This window comes from Tachysurus fulvidraco, chromosome 23 (genome assembly GCF_022655615.1).
Source record: "Tachysurus fulvidraco isolate hzauxx_2018 chromosome 23, HZAU_PFXX_2.0, whole genome shotgun sequence".
NCBI lineage: Eukaryota > Metazoa > Chordata > Actinopteri > Siluriformes > Bagridae > Tachysurus > Tachysurus fulvidraco.
This window is the reverse complement of record NC_062540.1, coordinates 16,993,932-17,013,102: the sequence shown is the minus strand read 5'-3', so window position 1 is coordinate 17,013,102 and position 19,171 is coordinate 16,993,932. Positions and strand designations below refer to the sequence as shown.

The 19,171-nt window shown below is 40.0% G+C and overlaps 1 protein-coding gene across 5 annotated transcripts in view; it reads right to left on the bottom strand.

Annotated features, from left to right (window-relative positions):
- l1cama (L1 cell adhesion molecule, paralog a) overlaps positions 1-19,171 on the bottom strand; it is a 55,715-nt gene that overhangs the window by 23,920 nt on the left and 12,624 nt on the right. For all 5 annotated transcript variants that reach the window (XM_047806808.1, XM_027170429.2, XM_047806810.1 and 2 more), the window contains one exon: positions 3,172-3,549. In XM_047806808.1, coding sequence (XP_047662764.1) covers positions 3,172-3,307 — 136 coding nt within the window. In that variant the 5' untranslated portion in view covers positions 3,308-3,549. The remainder of the gene's footprint in view (positions 1-3,171; positions 3,550-19,171) is intronic.

The window sequence follows — 19,171 nt, the reverse complement described above, 5'->3', positions numbered from 1 at the left end:
GTGTGTGTGTGTGTGTGTGTGTGTGTGTGTGTGTGTGTGTGTGTGTGTGTGTGTGTGAAATGTTTACAAATGTGTAGTTTTTTTTTTTGTCTGGAGGCCAACTGAAATGCAATGCCCAGTTCTTTGAACAGTGTTTGACTGTGTGTGTGTGTGCGTGTGTGTAGCATCATTTCGGTAGTTCATACTGTATTCTGCCCTCTGCTAGGCAAAGGCATATCAAATGTGTGAAATATTTACAAATGTGTGGCTTTTTTTTCTGGAGGCCTAATGATATGCAATGCCCAATTTGTGTGGGTGAGTGTGGGTGAATGTGGTGTGTGTTTTGGGTGCGTGTGTTAGTGGACATTTTGTGTGTGCATTTTTGTGTCTGTATGTATGTTCATTGTGTTGAAAAGTGCAAAAGTGTGAACTATTGCCCCACTAAATGTGGCCGAGTCAAACTGACTCGGGAGGACTTGAGGAGGAAAGTATTTATTTTACAAACACATAGTTCAACGAAAAGAGACAAAATCAATTTTACTTGCAAAGTTCATAATGTGGAACAATCCTGGTAAATTTCAGGCAAATATGTGGAAGGAAACCCAAGTTATGACACATTAAACTTTCCAGATGAGTCAAATACACCCCAGGTCTGCACAAGGGTTAACAAATTCACTGCTAAGCCTCACACTTGCTAGTTCTCATCTGTCACACATCCACTGACACATGATTCATCTCAACACACTGGTCCTCTAAATGTGAGTGAAAAAAAAACGAGGGAGAAAAAAGTCCAAATGAACATCGTATCAATTATGCTGAGTGCATCATCTTTCTCCGAGTACATCAATCTCACTGTGCCATAATGTATACGTGACAAAAAATGGCTTTATGTTCTTTAAGTAAGGAAGTGCAGCACTGTGCTGATATAGTGGGAAATAATCCTAGGGTTATTAATATATATTTCTGATGCAATGGTGAAGAAATGCAAAAAAAAAAAAAAAGAAGAAGAAGAAAAGAAAGCCTGGCTGCTTACATGAATAATTATACACAATTAATGGTTTTACTGTGTTTTTGAAGACGCGTTGAGGTTAAATTACTGCTGTTTATTATTAGTGAGTCTTTCTATGTTCCATAAGAAAGATCGATAGAAATGACGAAAGTAATCCAGAGCCATCCAATAATGAATATGGCAAATGATATACCGTATAAACGATTTGAAATTTGAAGATTTGTTTATAGAGCAGTTTTCATTCGTTTCGCCCCTTGTGATAATTAATACACTAACAAACAAACAAGTTCTAACATGTACTTGAGGTGGTCGTTATTCACACAAGACTCACATGGTGCTTTAGCTTCGCTCTTCATTCGTGCTTTCATGTACAGTGGTACTTTTGTCTCCCACACAAATAAAACACAAATCTATTACAAAATATTTCACCTTAATATTATTTATCATTGTTATTCATTTATTTTCTATTAGGTTCGTTCTTTGTATTGAATTAAGTACGATCGTAAAGGAGCAGAATCTCAGCTGCTCAGTAGCTGATAAGTGCACAGCAGCTGTGTGAGATAAACCGTAAATGTGCTGGATAAGCAAGGCTTTATTATTAGATCCCAAAGCTGGACCTCCATAAAACAGTGGGGCAAAAAGGAATACATTTTATACACACTGGTGCAACACACAAACTTACAAATGGAGTAAAGCCTGTGACCCTGTGTGGCAAAAACAAAGCACTGTGAGTGAGTTATTGATCGCATTGGCTACGTCTAAATATATATAAAAGGTCACTAAATGAAAATCAAGAGAGGCCATGACCTTCATATGTGACTCTTTATATTCGTCATTCCTTCTTAATGTGGTCGAATATGTATGCTCACGTGTGCTTGGAAAAATGCTAGAAAATTAGTGATACATTACTGCAAGCCAGTAAGGACGGAGACACACATACAGGCTTGCGCAAACACATGTTCTTACAGCTTTATGTCTGCTGAGCATATATCACAGCATGAGAGAGTTCTCTTCCAATCAGCATCACATCTGCTGGGGAAAACCCGATCAATAGTACAATCGATGGCACAATCAAAGTCAGGCGAACCCAAACATCAGTTTAGCTCGAGGTCCACACAAAACAGCGGCGTACAAAAAGTGTTAATACACACAGAGCTTTCCTCTGAGCATGTTTCGCAGGTCTGTGACGCAGCAGGAGGAGCAGTTCTAAAAAGATGCAGTTGGCAGGCTTGACATGTCTCAGAGGAAGCACATGTTAGCCTTCGCCCTCCCTCTAAAGTTCGTAACGTGATCGTGGAGAGATGGAAAGGTGGATGGGAATTGTCAAAGAAGGTTTTTTCTTTTAAATAAGTGGGTGAGAAAGCACCACAAACAAGCAGAATGGGTTTGTTGGCTGTATCCAATCTGATCTGATCCAATATGATCAAATACAGCAGTAGCATTGTAAAAAAAAAAAAAAAGGCAAAGAATTAAAAACACACACACAAAAAAAAAGAGATGGAAAGCGGTTGGCTGTGGTTTTGGTTTGGAACCAAAAAAAAAAGAAAAGCAGAGTTAAGCAGAGTTGGTATTTACTAGTTTTCAATCATAATAAGCACACGCTAACACCAACCCCATACACTAAAACCAGACACTACAACCTCCAACCTTCTAAGTCCAGTCCAAAATCAATTGTAATTTAGTTTTGTATTTTCTTTGTATTATTTGGCACATTTTTGTTTTTTGTTTAAAGTGCCTCTGCACATGGATCCTCTCTGAGTCTGATACAGTACACACAACAGCCCTGAAAATGTACCAAGCTCTCTCAGAACAGTGACACAAACAATCAAGTGATATTTGGGACAATCATAGACAATGACAACAGGTCAGGACAGAAAGTGTGAGGTTTAGAGGTTTGGTTGAAGATTCTGCATGTACTACGAACTCAAACCACTTAAACATGTGGTTTTGTGTTTTAATGACATCATTAAAAGGTTGTATTTATTTGTTGTATAGAACTGATAACAGGAGGAAAACCATGCAGTTCTAATTTGTCCAGGGGGCGGGGCTAATTTTTGCTGAAGAAATAATAAAGGCATATTGTATAGCATATTAAAAATCAGAACACACACACACACACACACACACACACACACACACACACACACACACACACACACACACAAGAAAAATGTCCTACTCACAGTTTTCTGCAATATGTATAGCAGTGTGTCCTGGCATAGGAGCGAGCACCAGAAGGAAAAGGGCACAGAGGAGTGGGAGCGGGTGATTTAGGTGGCGCCCCCTGCTGCCAGCCTGCTGTAGTAGCGTGGTAGGCATTGCTCAATGTTCCATCAAAGCTGCACCTGCTCCCAGGCTCAAACACGCTGTGAGGATAACCTCTAAACAGCACACAACAATCAACACCTCGTCACTCTCCGTGCTCCTTCTGCTTCACCAGTGCAGTTTATCTCCCCAGCTTCTCTCAGCGTCCTTCTTCTTCGCCGGCTCTGTATTTCTTTCTCCCTTTCTCTCTCACGCTCTCTCTCTTTTGAAGGTCCACGCCTCCTGCTGTCTTCCAACTGGGAAAAAGAGAGACAGAATGAAGGGATGAGTGAGGGAGGTGGAGAAGGAGGGAGGAAACCCACGAGTGCCAGGAGAACCGAAGAGAAAAGAACAGACACAAGCAAAGATCAGACAGATCTTTTTACTGCAAATGGAGTTAAAACAGCCAAGACATTGGTGTATAATAACATCCAGTTCTAATCCAACTTAATTAAAAACATCACAACCAGTGTGATAATTAAGGGATTTTTTTTACATTCAAGAGACCCCCAGACAAAACTAGTCAGTCTAATAAAAAGACAAAAGAAGCAAACAATGAAAACCTAACTGCGCTGGTTAATTTTTCATTTCTGGCTGAAAAGTTGCTTTTATAAAACATGTCCCTGTTAAGCAGCTCATCAGATTAGCACAAATTAAAACTAGCATGTAGTGCAGTGAGCAAACAACACAAAATTAACCTCATTAAATCCATCTTATTCATACACCTGTCACAATTAGGAACTTCTGGCTTTAATCATACACTTAACAAATTAAATATATGAAAGATTCAATTTCCATTCTGTTTAATTTATAACACTTTTATTATACTAGAACCAAAAAAAAATGTTTCTTGTAAAAGATGCATAGCCAAAATGCAATAGCCATTGTACAAACGTTATAAAATACATAGGAAATAAATGTAAATAAACAATTAACATAAAAAAATGTATCTATGTAAAGTTGAACTTAATATATTTCAAATATTAGGACAGTAAGGCAATTTGATAATATCAAGAAAGGATCTGAGAATTGTTATAGAGAATGGTTCTGTTAGGCTATGGGGGCAGTTATTTACTTTACTGGTTTAGCTAAAATATTGACGCTTCCATCTAAAGGCTCACTGCGAATCAATATAATGTTCTTTCAACTGATAAAATGATCCAGCAGTTAAAGTAAGTCAGAACGGTCTGGAAAAATGTTCTGGCACGGCAGGAACCAAACTCGGGAATTAACAGCCGATTATGATTCATCTTTAACTGGAACTCTGGCTGTGTTCAAATGAACTGATGTGAATTATCCAACTAAATCCTTTTTTACGATGACAGATTTCTGTCAAACTGTTTATAAATAATCCAATCCTAAAGTATACGTGTGGGGAGTAAAGTTTAGGGCTGTTGATCTGAGTCATGCATGCATGCATTCTCTACACTGCTTATCCTGCTGGGTCACTCAGAAACTGGAGAATATCCCAGGACACAGGGGGCATGAGGCAGGGTACACCCTAGATACACAGAGAAGATATGAGTCACTCAGCTGGGATGCGGTATCTTGTTGGTTATGGTGGTGGACTATCAATCTGAAGGCTGTCACTTAACCCCAAGCCCACCAAGTTGCCACTGCTGGGCCCCTGAATAAGTCCCTTAACCTTCAAATGCTCATCTGTGTCAAATAAAAAAATATATAACTGTGTTACCTGTAAATGATACTAATTTGTAGGCTTTGTAATTATAATTAGCTAATATGATGCTATGAACACAGATTCACTGAATAAAATGAATGACTCCTAACTATCCCACTTGAACCCCTGTCTTGATCTCATGATGAAATATTTTTATTCTGATGGACATTCAAAAATGACTCCACCCTTATTCACAGGGCACAAGGGATCACTGCAGGATTTGATGAGCATTAAAATGTTGATCATATGCTATGACCTTTAGAGGACCAGATCCCAAACACACTGAACCCCTAGGGGAGATTTTGGAGCGATGCTTTATCAGATCTTTCATCACACCAATCGTATTATATCGAATATCGAAGCTCCTGTGATGGCTTGTGGTGGTCAAGCAAACTTTGCTTGTATATTTATAGGAAAACATGTGATTTAAAAAGCTGTTGATTAACAGTAATAACTGCAATTAGACAATTATGTAATAACTGTGACATGACAAATAATCCCTTATTCACACTTATTTGTCCATAACTGATGCATAGCTTGAAATAGGAGACATGACGTAGTAAAAATAGAAGAGGGCGCTTCCTAGTGAAGCTCTGCAGCTGGGTCTTGTGTGTAAAGTTTTGCTTCCTTGAGAGAGTGTGAAGATCTATCCATCATGATCTAAGGGTCTATTTGCGCTGGTATCACTCGTGCGGCAGGGGTGATGGCCTCCATCCAAAATTAGTTCACGCTTTCCATCTGGAACCAAATCTGCCAACTCAGAGCATACAATCACCATCATATGGTCTAAATGAATACATTTCATCGAGCTCAGGCTCCTGGTTTTAGATAAGCCCATTCAGCACAGACCCACACAAAGGGAGATCCCTGAGGACGTGTTCATGAAATTCATGTAGCACAAAAAGAGGTGAGAGCGATAAGGACAGCGAGAGAATAAAGGACGTAATAGGAGGGATGTTGGCTTGCTGCAGGTCTTGGAACAGCAGGACGCACAGGCTGGGCTCTGCTGTAACCTGGCAGCACCAAGTGCCAGGCAACAGCGACCTTGGAGAGAGACGAAGGTTGAGAGGAGGAGTGAAAAAGAAGTGTGCTTTTTTAAGGCAGCTGGTATTTCCAGACAGCTAGGAATAAGATATGCATTTCCTCCCTTTTGGCCCAAGTTTCCATTTCTTGATAGCTGTTCCTGTCAGGTCAGAACACTGATAGGCCATAAATATTTCAGTGCTGTTTTTTGGTCTGACACAATGTTTGGATTGCATGTGTGAAGCACAACAGGCCATGTAATAACGCTTAAAGAAGGTCACGTCGAAAAAGAAATAACGTTAGAATAAGACTTGGATTAGACGGGTCATTAAGCACATCGGCTCTTATCAACCTTGAGCTTTAAAAGCTCCACGAGAAATAGCATCGGGTGAGAGAGCAACATAATAAAAGGGAGAGAGAGAGAAAGAGAGAGAGAGAGAGAGAGAGAGAGAGAGAGATGGGGAGGTGGAGGTGGTGAGGGTGGTGGAGATGGGAGATGGTGACAGCTTAGACAGTAATCCCCTCCCCACCTAAATCACACAACGTCTCTCCCCAATCAGTGTCACCTCCCATCCATTCTCCTCCTGTCTTCTATCTATCTTCTAGCTCTGAGCCGGCTTTCAGTTACGAATATGGCCTGATCAGACTATTGCTCACACCAGGGTTTCAGCAGCCAATTACTGCCTCGCCAAGCCACTAAAAGAGGATGAATCGAGTTGCTGTTGTTGGATATTTAGCAAGCAGCTGGAATCAGAGGTGAGATCAGCAGTTCAGTGAGACTGTAACTAGATTAACAGATTCCCCACCCGCTAATCAGTCCATCACACAGCAATGCATGATCAAAAGCCATCACTAACTGGGCAACCAAACCAAGCACAACATCCTCACAGAAGCCGAGGGTCAGAGAGATGATAGTGGAGGGATCAATGAGAGAAATAGCAGCCCATAAAAGTGTCAGGTTTCCTGTGGTGTCGATTCGCCAAAACCTAACGTGTCAAAATCTACCAGATTCTCATTCCTCAGCGAGCAGCTGAATCAGTGTGACTGGTTTGATTATGTAGACCAGGTTAAGACTGAACACAAACCAGTAAAATATCAGCAGCAATGAAATGTCAACAAAGCAGATACAAAAAGATAAAATTTATAGAACATGCTCCAGTAGTCGGCTAGGTTAGGCTACATGCTGAAATATTATTTGTAGCTTTTTCTTAGAACATGAGGATGAATGCGAAAGCAGGATCCTTCAAAGCACTACATACTACCCATGCAGGCCTGATCAAAGAGAGTAGAAGTTTGCCTGATTTGTATTACTCATTCATTTTCATTTAGAGTAGATATCCCACCCATCAAATTGCTTTTTTTAAGGTTTGAAGAATCTTATGTAAGCACAGGGAGTAGATGTGAAACTCTACACAGCCAGCAAACGAGCTCAGGAACAAACTGGGGGCTGTAGAGATGTTCCACTTGATAGCTATTTAACATTAATTAATGCTAGCAAGGGGGGCACGGTGGCTTAGTGGTTAGCACATTCGCCTCACACTTCCAGGGTTGGGGGTTTGATTCCCGCCTCCGCCTTGTGTGTGTGGAGTTTGCATGTTCTCCCCGTGCCTCGGGGGTTTCCTCCGGGTACTCCGGTTTCCTCCCCCGGTCCAAAGACATGCATGGTAGGTTGATTGGCATCTCTGGAAAATTGTCCGCAGTGTGTGATTGCGTGAGTGAATGAGAGTGTGTGTGCCCTGTGATGGGTTGGCACTCCGTCCAGGGTGTATCCTGCCTCGATGCCCGATGACGCCTGAGATAGACACAGGCTCCCCGTGACCCGAGAAGTTCGGATAAGTGGTAGAAAATGAATGAATGAATGAAAGCAAGCTACATAATATTAGGTAAGATCACTGCTTGTGAAGCTAGTAGAATTAAATCAATATAATCATTACATCTTTTATGTAAGATATGATTTGTCAAACCTTTATTCGGAAAAGTTCTAACTGATTGTGAATTATATTTATGCCTTAATAATTTTATATGTTCAGTAGGAATTTGAAGGCATTCACACACACTCCTGTTCAAGCAGGAGCTTCTACTCAATCAGCCAACTTTGCCCAGCAGGAGGCTTCATGCGCCTGGCTGCAGCTGGACTCCTTGATTGAGGTGCTGTGACAACTAAATTGCTTGGAAATCTTATTCTATAAAAGGGTCTAAACATGCTATTATTGGTAGTGACTAGTCAGACTAAATGTGTTGATTACTCTCTCATACGGTTTCAGGGCCTGGTCAAGGTCTGTGCACGATGTTGTCGGGTATTAGGACTGAGGACATGGTAGAAGTGCTTTATTCAGAGGTTTGATGTCATTCCATTACATTGCTTTATACTTGATGCATTTAGATCACAGCTAAAACATACAATAAAATGTGTAGCCTGATAATTGCATCCAGCAGGCATTCCTCACTCAAAAAACATAGACAGCGCTTAGAGCCAGGTATAGATAAGCTGTCTGCACTGGCTTTACCATGTAACTGTGTGGATAATGGAGATGGAGACGGTGAGCAGGGCTTTAGTGCTCCACAGATACAGTGATAGCATCTAAAGCCGGTTACCTGCCTCATTAGCTCGGTCAGAGGGCAAGCAGAAGCTTTTCCCCACCAGCTGTGTGACTCCACAGACCACCCTGAGCTCTATGGTGTGTCGAACATGGAATAATAAACCGTAGAACAGGAATCTGCTGCCTCCTTAAGAAACAAGAGGTTTACACTAGTACTAGTCTTACGGTACCGAGCGTCTGCCAACACAAAACATAGTTAATTATCTTTGCACAGTGATGCATGGAAATGGCAAATAAATTGCTCAGTTATCAATTATAAAGGGAATCATATACATATAGCCTAATTTGTTAACACCACTAATGTAGCCTACGTCCCAAAAGTCTACATTTAGCACCCTCCCCCTGTTCGAACAAAATCATAAATTAGCATTTACGAGCACTTAGGATGAGCAAATTGTATGCAGGAAAGCATGGAAGGCTCGGAGAGACATGGCAGGCTTTCAATGCTGCATTTTAATGAGATCTTGTCAGAGAAACAGCAACAGGAGACGCCCCTGTGGATTCCAAACGTCACTCGCTCCTTATCACACAACGCCATCAAATTGCAATCGTTTTCATAATTACCTCATTTTCTGAAGCTGTCCAGCTGAGCAACCACTTAAAAAGATTCTGTTCTTTCACATTAAGCATCCAAAAGGGTTTAAACTCGAAAAAACTTCATCCTGCATCCATTCAATAAATAAGCAGCATCAAAAATGGCCTGATAGTTTAACCCTGAATTAAAGTGTGTCTGAGACTTGGAGTGTGTTTACGTACACGGGCGTTGTCCTGCCGTGCCTTCACTTTAATTATTTATCCCCTCCAGCTGTGAGGATGTGTGTCAGAATGGAGGAGAGAAGGGGGATAAATGAATACGAGCGTGCCCTCGACCCTTGAGACCTCCCTAAGGGTCTGTCTGTCTGCCAGGAAAAGAAAGACAGACCACAATGAGGAAAAGATAGGGAGAGAGAGAAATGAAACAAAAAAGAGAGAGGAGTGAGAGAGGAGTGAATAGGTAGAGGAAGAAGAGAAGGAGAGGAAATTGATTGAAGTTGGGAGAAGAAGATGAGATGGACCTGCCAATGTGAAGGGTAGCTTGTAATTCATAAAGACCCCCCCTACAGGATAAATTATTTATAGCCTGTCCTTCCATGTCAGTGTGGTTTACCCTGAATTCTCCAGGATTCATAATTCATTTTCTCGCCTTCATCGCATATTACCAGCCTGGCCACTGTCTCTCTGTCACTCCGTCAGTGTCTGGGTGTCTTCCGCAAATCCTTATCTGCATACGACGAGCCTGTGGCACTTTAAACCGAGTGATAATGAGGATGCCAAGGAGTACAATGCATCCGTGTGAAATAATGCTTTCCCATAATGCACTGCTGGATAAGAGTGTACTGGATTACACTAGGTCTATAAACATTTAGTTTATCTCACTGAGTGGAGCCATTTTGAGAAAAAGAGCAATTATTGTGGCTGATAAAAAGTCAATAGCGCCTCATGGCCTCAGTTACTGCCTTTTAAGTGTGTTTGTGTGATATGGCCGCGCGTGTGTGTGTGTGTGTGTGTGTGTGTGTGTGTGTGTGTGTGTGTGTGTGTGTGTGTGTGTGTGTGTGTGTGTACTGTACTGTACAGTCAGTGAGTGAGTGGCTACTTCCCTTTATATATATATATATAAATCTCTCTGGTTGATCTCTGCTTTTGCTCTTAACCTGGTACATTGCTCTCTCTCTCTCTCTCTCTCTCTCTCTCTCTCTCTCTCTCTCTCTCTCTCTCTCTCTCTCTCTCACTCACTCACTCACTCATTCATTCCACTCCATTTATCTCTATCCGGCTTTTGAAAGTCATAAAATGTGCCAAGATAGACACAGTGCTGACAACAGGCAGTTTTTTGTTTTTGCTGTATTATTGACTGGACATCCCAGCACTCGCTCTGTCCATGTCTTCGTAAAGGTCTGTAATGTGGCCAGACAGCTCTGGAAGACACAGAGCATCTTTAACCCACCTGAGAACTGACCTGCCCTTACACACATGCACACACAGAGGTACACAGGTGGATTGAAAAAAAACGTACACTCAGAAATGAAACAGCTGCAGTCATCATTCCCCTGCCTCTAAACTCTCTCTCCTTTACCTCATCCTCTTCCTCATCCTCTTTCTCCTTCTATCTAATAATATCATCTTTTCTACGGCCACCGTCTTCCTCTCTGGATGAGAGGACTATTATCAGAATGGATAAAAGCTGATAAAATATATAAGACTGCCAAAGGGGGGTTTGCCCACTCGATTCATCCAGGTTTCCATGACTACAGGGTCTCCACAGCCCCCGCACATAGATTCAGTTATTCATACACAAGACACTGACACATGGCAGATACATGGTCAGATACACGGCTTGCAAACATGCACACACACACACACACATACACACACATACACACACGCAAACACACACACAAACACAGATACATATACAGAGAGCTGTTCAAATGTATTTCATGTTTTAAACTTTAAATACGCTCGTCAGTCTGCCAACTTGTCTGTCTTTCCTGTCTGTCTGTTACCTGTCTTTCCTGTCTGTCTGTTACCTGTCTGTCTGTATGTCTGTTACCTGTCTGTCTGTATGTCTGTTACCTGACTGTCTGAATGTCTGTTACCTGTCTGTCTGTATGTCTGTTACCTGTCTGTCTGTATGTCTGTTACCTGTCTGTCTGAATGTCTGTTTCCTGTCTGTCTTTCCTGTCTGTCTGTTACCTGTCTGTCTGTATGTCTGTTATCTGTCTGTCTGTATGTCTGTTACCTGTCTGTCTTTCCTGTCTGTCTGTTACCTGTCTGTCTGTATGTCTGTTACCTGTCTGTCTGTATGTCTGTTACTTGTCTGTCCTTCCTGTATGTCTGTATGTCTGTTACTTGTCTGTCTTTCCTGTCTTTCTGTATGTCTGTTACCTGTCTGTCCTTCCTGTATGTCTGTATGTCTATCCTTCCTCCCTGTCTGTCTGTATGCCCTTTCTGTCTGTCTGTCTGTCTGTCTGTCTATCTGGCTAGGAAAAAATATTTATTTACTGAGTTTTTGCCTCAGGCTTTAATAAATGATGTAGAGAATAAAAGAAATTGTAAATAATTGAAGGCTCTAACTCATTAAAATGAGAGTGTAGAGGGAATAGATGTTCTCAGCAGAGGCTGATCGGAGCGACAACAAGAAAGAAATGATCTATAAGAGATTTGGGTATGATTCAGACATGATTAAGACTCACTCCAGAGGAGCAATGATCGTGTATCTGACCCGTACAGACAAACCCCAGAGTGTAACAAAGGCAAGCAGGCAGTGCTGCTGTATGACTCGACTACACTTTGTGTCTGCTGGAAAAAGAAATACTCTAGAGAGAGTGGAGGAGCAAACACAAAGGGTTTTCAATCTAGCTGTTTTCCAGATTAAAAAATTTGATTCAATGCTGTGTTTCAGAGTTAAAGCAGAATCTTAGAACAAAAAGGAGGATGTTGAAATCCAAGTGACACTGCTCAAAAGATGCTCAAAAATAAAAACCTGTCATACCGTGACAGCCCAAAACAGATCATCAGCAGGTGCAGAGTCACTGTGAAAATCGTCAGATTCAGAATTAATGAACTTTGATGATTTCAGCTACGAAAATATAGAAATATAAAGAACAACAATAAATCTATCACAACGGGAAATGTAGCTAAAATCAAAACGATTGCATATGAATTGTCTGAAAAAGATAACAGTGTGCATGATTTATACTTTTCTCTTTGCGTCTACTGACCATATTTATTTTTTTGTCCTTCAACATGTGGACAAAGGCAAAACCCAGTGATCAATACTCCAGCACTGGGTTAAGGCCATTCGATACAAATCAGCATAAATTACAGTATCAGGAAAAAAAGGTTGGATTGTTAAGGATAGATATTTAGCTTCCTAAAAAGGTTCAGCTGGAAAACACAGAGAAAGAGAAACTCTGTTGTAGGATTCTTGGAGCGATGAACCGAAGAACAATTCAGGGCATTAAAAGGGTCCTTTATATATCTAATGATCTCATTTATTTATTCAGTAAAATCCATGTACTGTGGACTGGCCACATGTGATTAATCACACACGCAGCATCCAATTATACAATTTCACCCTAAATGAACATGACATATTAACCACTGAAGACACAAAAAAACACATTTTCTCTAAATGGTTAATTATGTTGTAAAGGACTCCAAGCCCCATCATGCTGACTCTACAGCCCCACCCTCCACAACATGAACTCAACACCTGGAACTCCAACATCTGCAATCATGATGGGACTTCCAGCTCTTTTCAGTGCACCCCAGCTCAGCTCACTAAGAAGAGTCCATTCAATTCAATTCAATTTATTTGTGCAGCACTTTTAACAATTCATATTGTCTCAGAGCAGCTATACAGAAGAATAGATACAGAATTTAAAAAAAAAAATTTTTTTTTAATTAAATTAGTATTTATCTCTAATAAATATCTCAATATTTATTCCTAATGAACAAGACTGAGGTGACGGTGGTTAGGAAAAGCTCCCTGAGATGATACAGTATAAGGAAGAAACCAGTCTCAGAACTGAACCTCATCCTCATTTAGGTGACAATCTACAGGAATTGATGTCAATGCAAATAATGTCCTTTCTACAACAGTTTATAGTCGAGTGGAATTAAGAAACCGAGAGCTCCTGAGGAACTAACAAGTCAGAGTCATTCAGAGTTCATTACAGACTTAACACTAATTCCTTCCTGCTGAAGTCTTTAAATGATCGATGATGAAGACCCGAGCATACAGCTGACTGACGCGACAATGGTTCAAAGAAAGCGTGACGGTCTCCAGGCGGCTCCATCCACAGCGATCCCATTCTCAGCTAACACGATTTTCTTTCCTCTTACATTTGAGATATTCTGTTATACTTTGTTTACCTAAGCTTTTTATGAAACTTACAATATTTTAACATCTAAATAATACAAAAAAACCCTATGCATTACATTTGATAAAAACTATTTAAATAAGTTAAACACATCTCATCATTCATGCAAACGAACAGCTCAGATGCCAAACTTGAAAAAAAAATGCAAATTGGCTGTTAAAATACAAGCACCTACTCAAAGTGCTGACATGTAACTAACAGTTTATTACCAATTTATTACCAGTTTATTACTATTACACACTCTAAGACAACCACAAACACTCCTAGCTTGATGTGTTCGGTTTCCACCAGCTTGTGCTAAACTTTCCAGTGTCGTTCCTTCCTGTGGATTAAATAATCATGTATAGAATGTTTCATTATTAATCTCTATATCTAATCCATCTACTTTTAAACAAGAGTATTACAAACCAAGCAGAAAAAAAAGCTTTCCACCTTCTCATGTGTTACTGTTTTTTTGTTTAATGTTATTTGATATTTTCACCACTAGCAGCCTTAAGTGTGCAGTTTTGCACTTTTCGCTCTCTCTGAGCTGCGATACATGCCTGAGAGATTTGTAAAGCTGTTCAGAGACCTGACAGTCGATCTCGCACTCGTATTCCTCTGAATCTATTCAAGGAGCTGTTTCACATGATTTCATTTAGCAAAAAAGTTTTTTTGAGCCTGCTCTTTCTTTTAGCCCTCTAGGCATGTGCGTATGTTTCCTTCTATCAGCGTCACTAAACTAAGCTTGAGTACTGTGAGCATCATATCTACAGAGATAAAGACATTTCATTGTATTGTGATGCAGCTTATTAAACACAGTTATCAATTATTCTGAAAAGAAAACACACAGCTAATTAGAGTAGGCTTACTGTTTTCAATACATAGACCATTGAAAGCATACGATATTTTAGGAAACTACTTCCGCAAATTAATTTTCATATTGATACAAAATTGTTAGCAAAGTCGTCATGTTTTTTTAAATGATACAGTATTGTATAATTGAACGATTTTTTTTTTATTAAAACCACACATTTTATTTTATATATTTTTAAAGAATTATTTAAGATCTTGAGTCTAAAAAAATCTAAACATACTGTATATAAAATGAGATATTCATAACCTTGCCCTGCGATGGGTTGGCACTCCGTCCAGGGTGTATCCTGCCTTCATGCCCGATGACGCCTGAGATAGGCACAGGCTCCCCGTGACCCAAGAAGTTCGGATAAGCGGTAGAAAATGAATGAATGAATGAATGAATATTCATAACCTCAACGAATTCTGAAAATTTTGGAAATAGTGACGATAATCATATGCAGATAACCTTTCAAACTAAACAGTTTAGCACTAAAAAAGTATAGCAGAAGAAACTTCCATCACACGAGCCATTATGAAATCATTTGCAAATGATGATGACACTGAATCAGAGACATCAGGATAATGGAGAGGAAGCTGAAAGCCTTTTGAGATCTGAGATGCAGCGGAGCATCAGCCAACACACATGCAACAAAAATAATAAATAAATAAATAAAAATGATACTCAAAAATAAATTTATAAATAAATAAATAAATAAATAAATAAATAAATAAATAAATAAATAAATAAATAAATAAATAAATATGATACTCAAAAATTAAGAACATACATAATCATGATTTTTTTTTTAATAGTAGCATGATAACTAAAGTGATTTCTACCTGTACAGAATATTTGGATACAGAATAATTAAGATTCTTATTTTATGGATATAAAATAAAGAATGAATAGAAATAATATAAAATGAGAGGTGGTGATAGAATGTGATGTGCAACAATGTTTCTTACAGCTCTGTTGTTGCCAAAGTGCCGTTCATGTCCATTTATGGTGTAAATAAGTTGTGGGTCTCATATTTAAGATGATATTGCAGTTCATCTTCATTTCCGGGAGGTTGAAAAAAAACGAAGAGCACTTAGGACAAAAGAGACAGATGAGAGCTGACCGCACGTGTCAAGTACTAGGATATAAGAAATGCATGTTGAATAAAAGTAGATGCAAATCCATGTTGGTGGATCTTTGATGCTTTGGGGCTGTTGTGAAGTTTGACAAGTTTTACAAAAACTATATAAACACAACAAACCAGCACAGAAATATCTGAAGGACATAAAACCGGTGTTTCACGACGGCTGTCTTTCAACCCTGTTAAAAGCCCGGCGGCTGAATTGAAAAGGGAAAATGCAAAGCAGTGAAGATAAATATAGGCTTGTAATGTTCCACCGAAAAGGGTGCAAGGTTTATCTTTAATCCATTCGAGCAGAACGGAAATCGATCCTAAAATTAACGTCACAGAAAGAGCCTTAATGCTGTATTATATTGTATTGTTATCTTTTACCGAATATCAATGAAAGGGGTATTTTTCCAGGATTATGAAAATAGTTTTTTTAACTGTTCTTCAAAACATATATCATATTATAAAATATATTATATTTAAAGCATGATTTATGGATTTATTAATTAGTAGTAAGCTTTTTTAACATATTAAAAAACAAATCGCTGGGATTCTCCACAGGGTGAATATGAGGCTTTGTTACATACAAGCGTGTAGGTGAAGGTATAAGTGCTCCCCTGGGTCTGGTAATAAGTGAGCTATGCTAAGGAGAGCCCAGCTGTCACTGGGTTGCTTGACATGCTAGGCAAGGTCAGGAAATCCTAAGGGACTAAACCCCCCCCCCCCCCCCCCACACACACACACACACACACACACATTCACCACACCCCCTCATCAACCCCCGCCTCAGCGTTCTAATCTTACATTACTAACACGCTGCACCATCAACCAATTTACAAGCCGGCATATCACAACAGACTGGGAACATGAGCAAACTGAGTAGTTTATGTAGTTACTTGGGTCCATTAGTGCATCCAGCACTCTCAAGCTATCAGTCCCCACCAGTTTGGATAATTCATGATGATCCAGACTAAGCTTTGCTGGAAAAGTGTTGTGTAAATGCTGGCTTGTGTCCACTGTCCATTTACAGTCAGAGTGCAGGGGAAATATTTGAGACGCAATCCCTGATGAACCAAACCTATTCCAGCGATCTTCTTCCATATGGAAATGTGAATTTATTGGCCAGGACAAGGCCTGCTTTAGTCAGCCACAGAATTTGTATCAGAAAGAAAAAAAACATGCTGCTGATAAGTGGATGTCAAAAGGGGCATAGCAAGAAGTAAATAACACAACCGTGATGTGAATTTCAAATGAGTACAAAAGCAATCATGTCTAATAGGGGGTCCATGTTTTAGACTAATTGGAGCTTATACCAAGCTGCTCGATTCTTAAATCTGATTGGTCAGAAGGTGTTGATTCATTTTCTATAAAAGCTGCTTTGACAGTAATTCCAGCTTAAGTTCAAAACATAGGCTTATATTAATGTGTTGTTTTAATCTATTATTGTTTCCATAGTAACAACGCATTCAAAGGCACTTGTATGAGAGCACTGAGTAATCGAATGTGAATTAAAACATGTTCAAGTCTACCTTAAGAAGGTTTCGATTTCTCCAGTGTCTTCAGTGTCAGCTTTGTAACAGTGAGTAGGTTTCCAAAAAAATCTTTACAACAGTTTCATTCATTCATTCATTTTCTACCGCTTATCCGAACTTCTCGAGTCACGGGGAGCCTGTGTCTATCTCAGGCGTCATCGGGCATCGAGGCAGGATACACCCTGGACAGAGTGCCAACCCATCGCAGGGCACACACTCAGTCTCATTCACTCACACACTCACACACTACGGACAATTTTCCAGAGATGCCAATCAACCTACCATGCATGTCTTTGTACCGGGGAGGAAACCGGAGTACCCGGAGGAAACCCCAGAGGCACGGGGAGAACATGCAAACTCCACACACACAAGGCGGAGGCGGGAATCGAACCCCCAACCCTGGAGGTGTGAGGCGAACGTGCTAACCACTAAGCCACCGTGCCTCCCTTTACAACAGTTTATTAACTTTAAAATAAAAAAAATTACAGAATGTAACTATAAACAGATAAATATGTGTATGGTTTATGAGGGCCACATCATACAACTTCAGTGTTTTGTTTTGTTCCCACATCTTCTGTCATGTTTCAGTCTTTATTAAATTTATTAAATTCTCTCTGGATACTGTTCATAGCTGTGAAAAGGAAGGATGTAGCTGAGATTATATCAGATATTATTACATCCAGATGCCTGTTTTTTCACTGGTCCCATTAATCTTGTTAAAAACTTTCTTACTTCTAAGTGCTTTTGATTTAATTGATTCAAGTACCTCTGGGGGGACAGTACAGGAAAGGAAAGTACATTGCTGAGTTAAAGCATCGGCTTTGCATAGACGGATGGACGAGAATCCAATCCCTTCTGAGCTATCGCTTGCCCGCACGTTCATTATCATCTGCTCATCAGGGTATTAAACCACATTCCCGCCTCCTCCTCTGTTTCTCTCACGCATAGCCACAGACATGAGCACACCCACACATGCATACAAACAAGCCCATCAGTTGAGAGCGATTTGACTGCCATTCAAATGGTTTTGTGCTTTGCAGTCAAGAAGCAGGTTTGTTCAGTACGCTGCCAGAAATCATCCCGGGTATCACATGAGATGTTTTCAGCAGCGGAATTCACTCTTTCCGCACCAAGACTCTCGGCTGTGCTCTGATGAAGGTCACTGTTCCATAGCGCATCTCAATGGTGCAGATCTGAGCAAGGTGTCGATACTGACCGGCCTTCTTGTTCCACTCCAATCACCATGACAACCCTCTGACTCCAGCAGCATGCCGCTCCACCCATTCCCCTCCCCCATCCTCCACTTCATCTCCTTTAGCTCTGCATCTGTCACTATGTTCTCCCTGGAACATCTCCGTTTTCTCTTGTTCTCCACTCAAGCGGAAAATTCTAAGCTGCAATCTCATGAAGCTTTTACGGAAGGTTAGGTTTGAGATTGTAAAATAGTCACATTACCTATAAACTTGCACTTTGTCTAAAATTCTTGCAGGAACCAAAAACGTCACCTGTGGAGATGGAGGTTAGACCTCTATTAATGCATCCCACTTCTTAAAGCCCCTCAGGACAACAACAACCTTTTTTTTTTTACAATTTGAATATTAATATAAAACCTTTATTTGCTGCAATAACAATTAATTAGCCATACTTCTGTCTTCCTGAAATCAAGCCACTTGAGATTTCCCACTCAGCTACAATACACTGTATTCATTGTCTTGGTTTTAACACACAAGTCATTTAGGCTGGTGTATGGTTTCTTATTTACAGCACTTACGAGATTAGATAAACATTTCACAGAGTAGATGGGAGACATTCTTCAATCTTACATGCTGTCATACAGGCCAGTAATGATGTACGAAGCGATGGAACAGTCAAATGGCTTGTATCAGCAAAGTAGCATACAGTATATTAAATAGTAGATAGATTGTATTTAACATACAGAATTATTCTTAAGCTATCATCAAGCCAACTAGACCCAAATATGTTATTGTCCATTTAAAGTTTGTAATGCTTATATATATACTTTGCGATGAAAATGTAAGTCGCTCTGAATAAGTGCATCTGCAAAATGCTGGAAATGTAAATGTACTTTCTAATCAATCTTATTCCACTGCTGAATGCTCAGACGGTATTACTGGTGATTAGATTTCTATAGGAGCA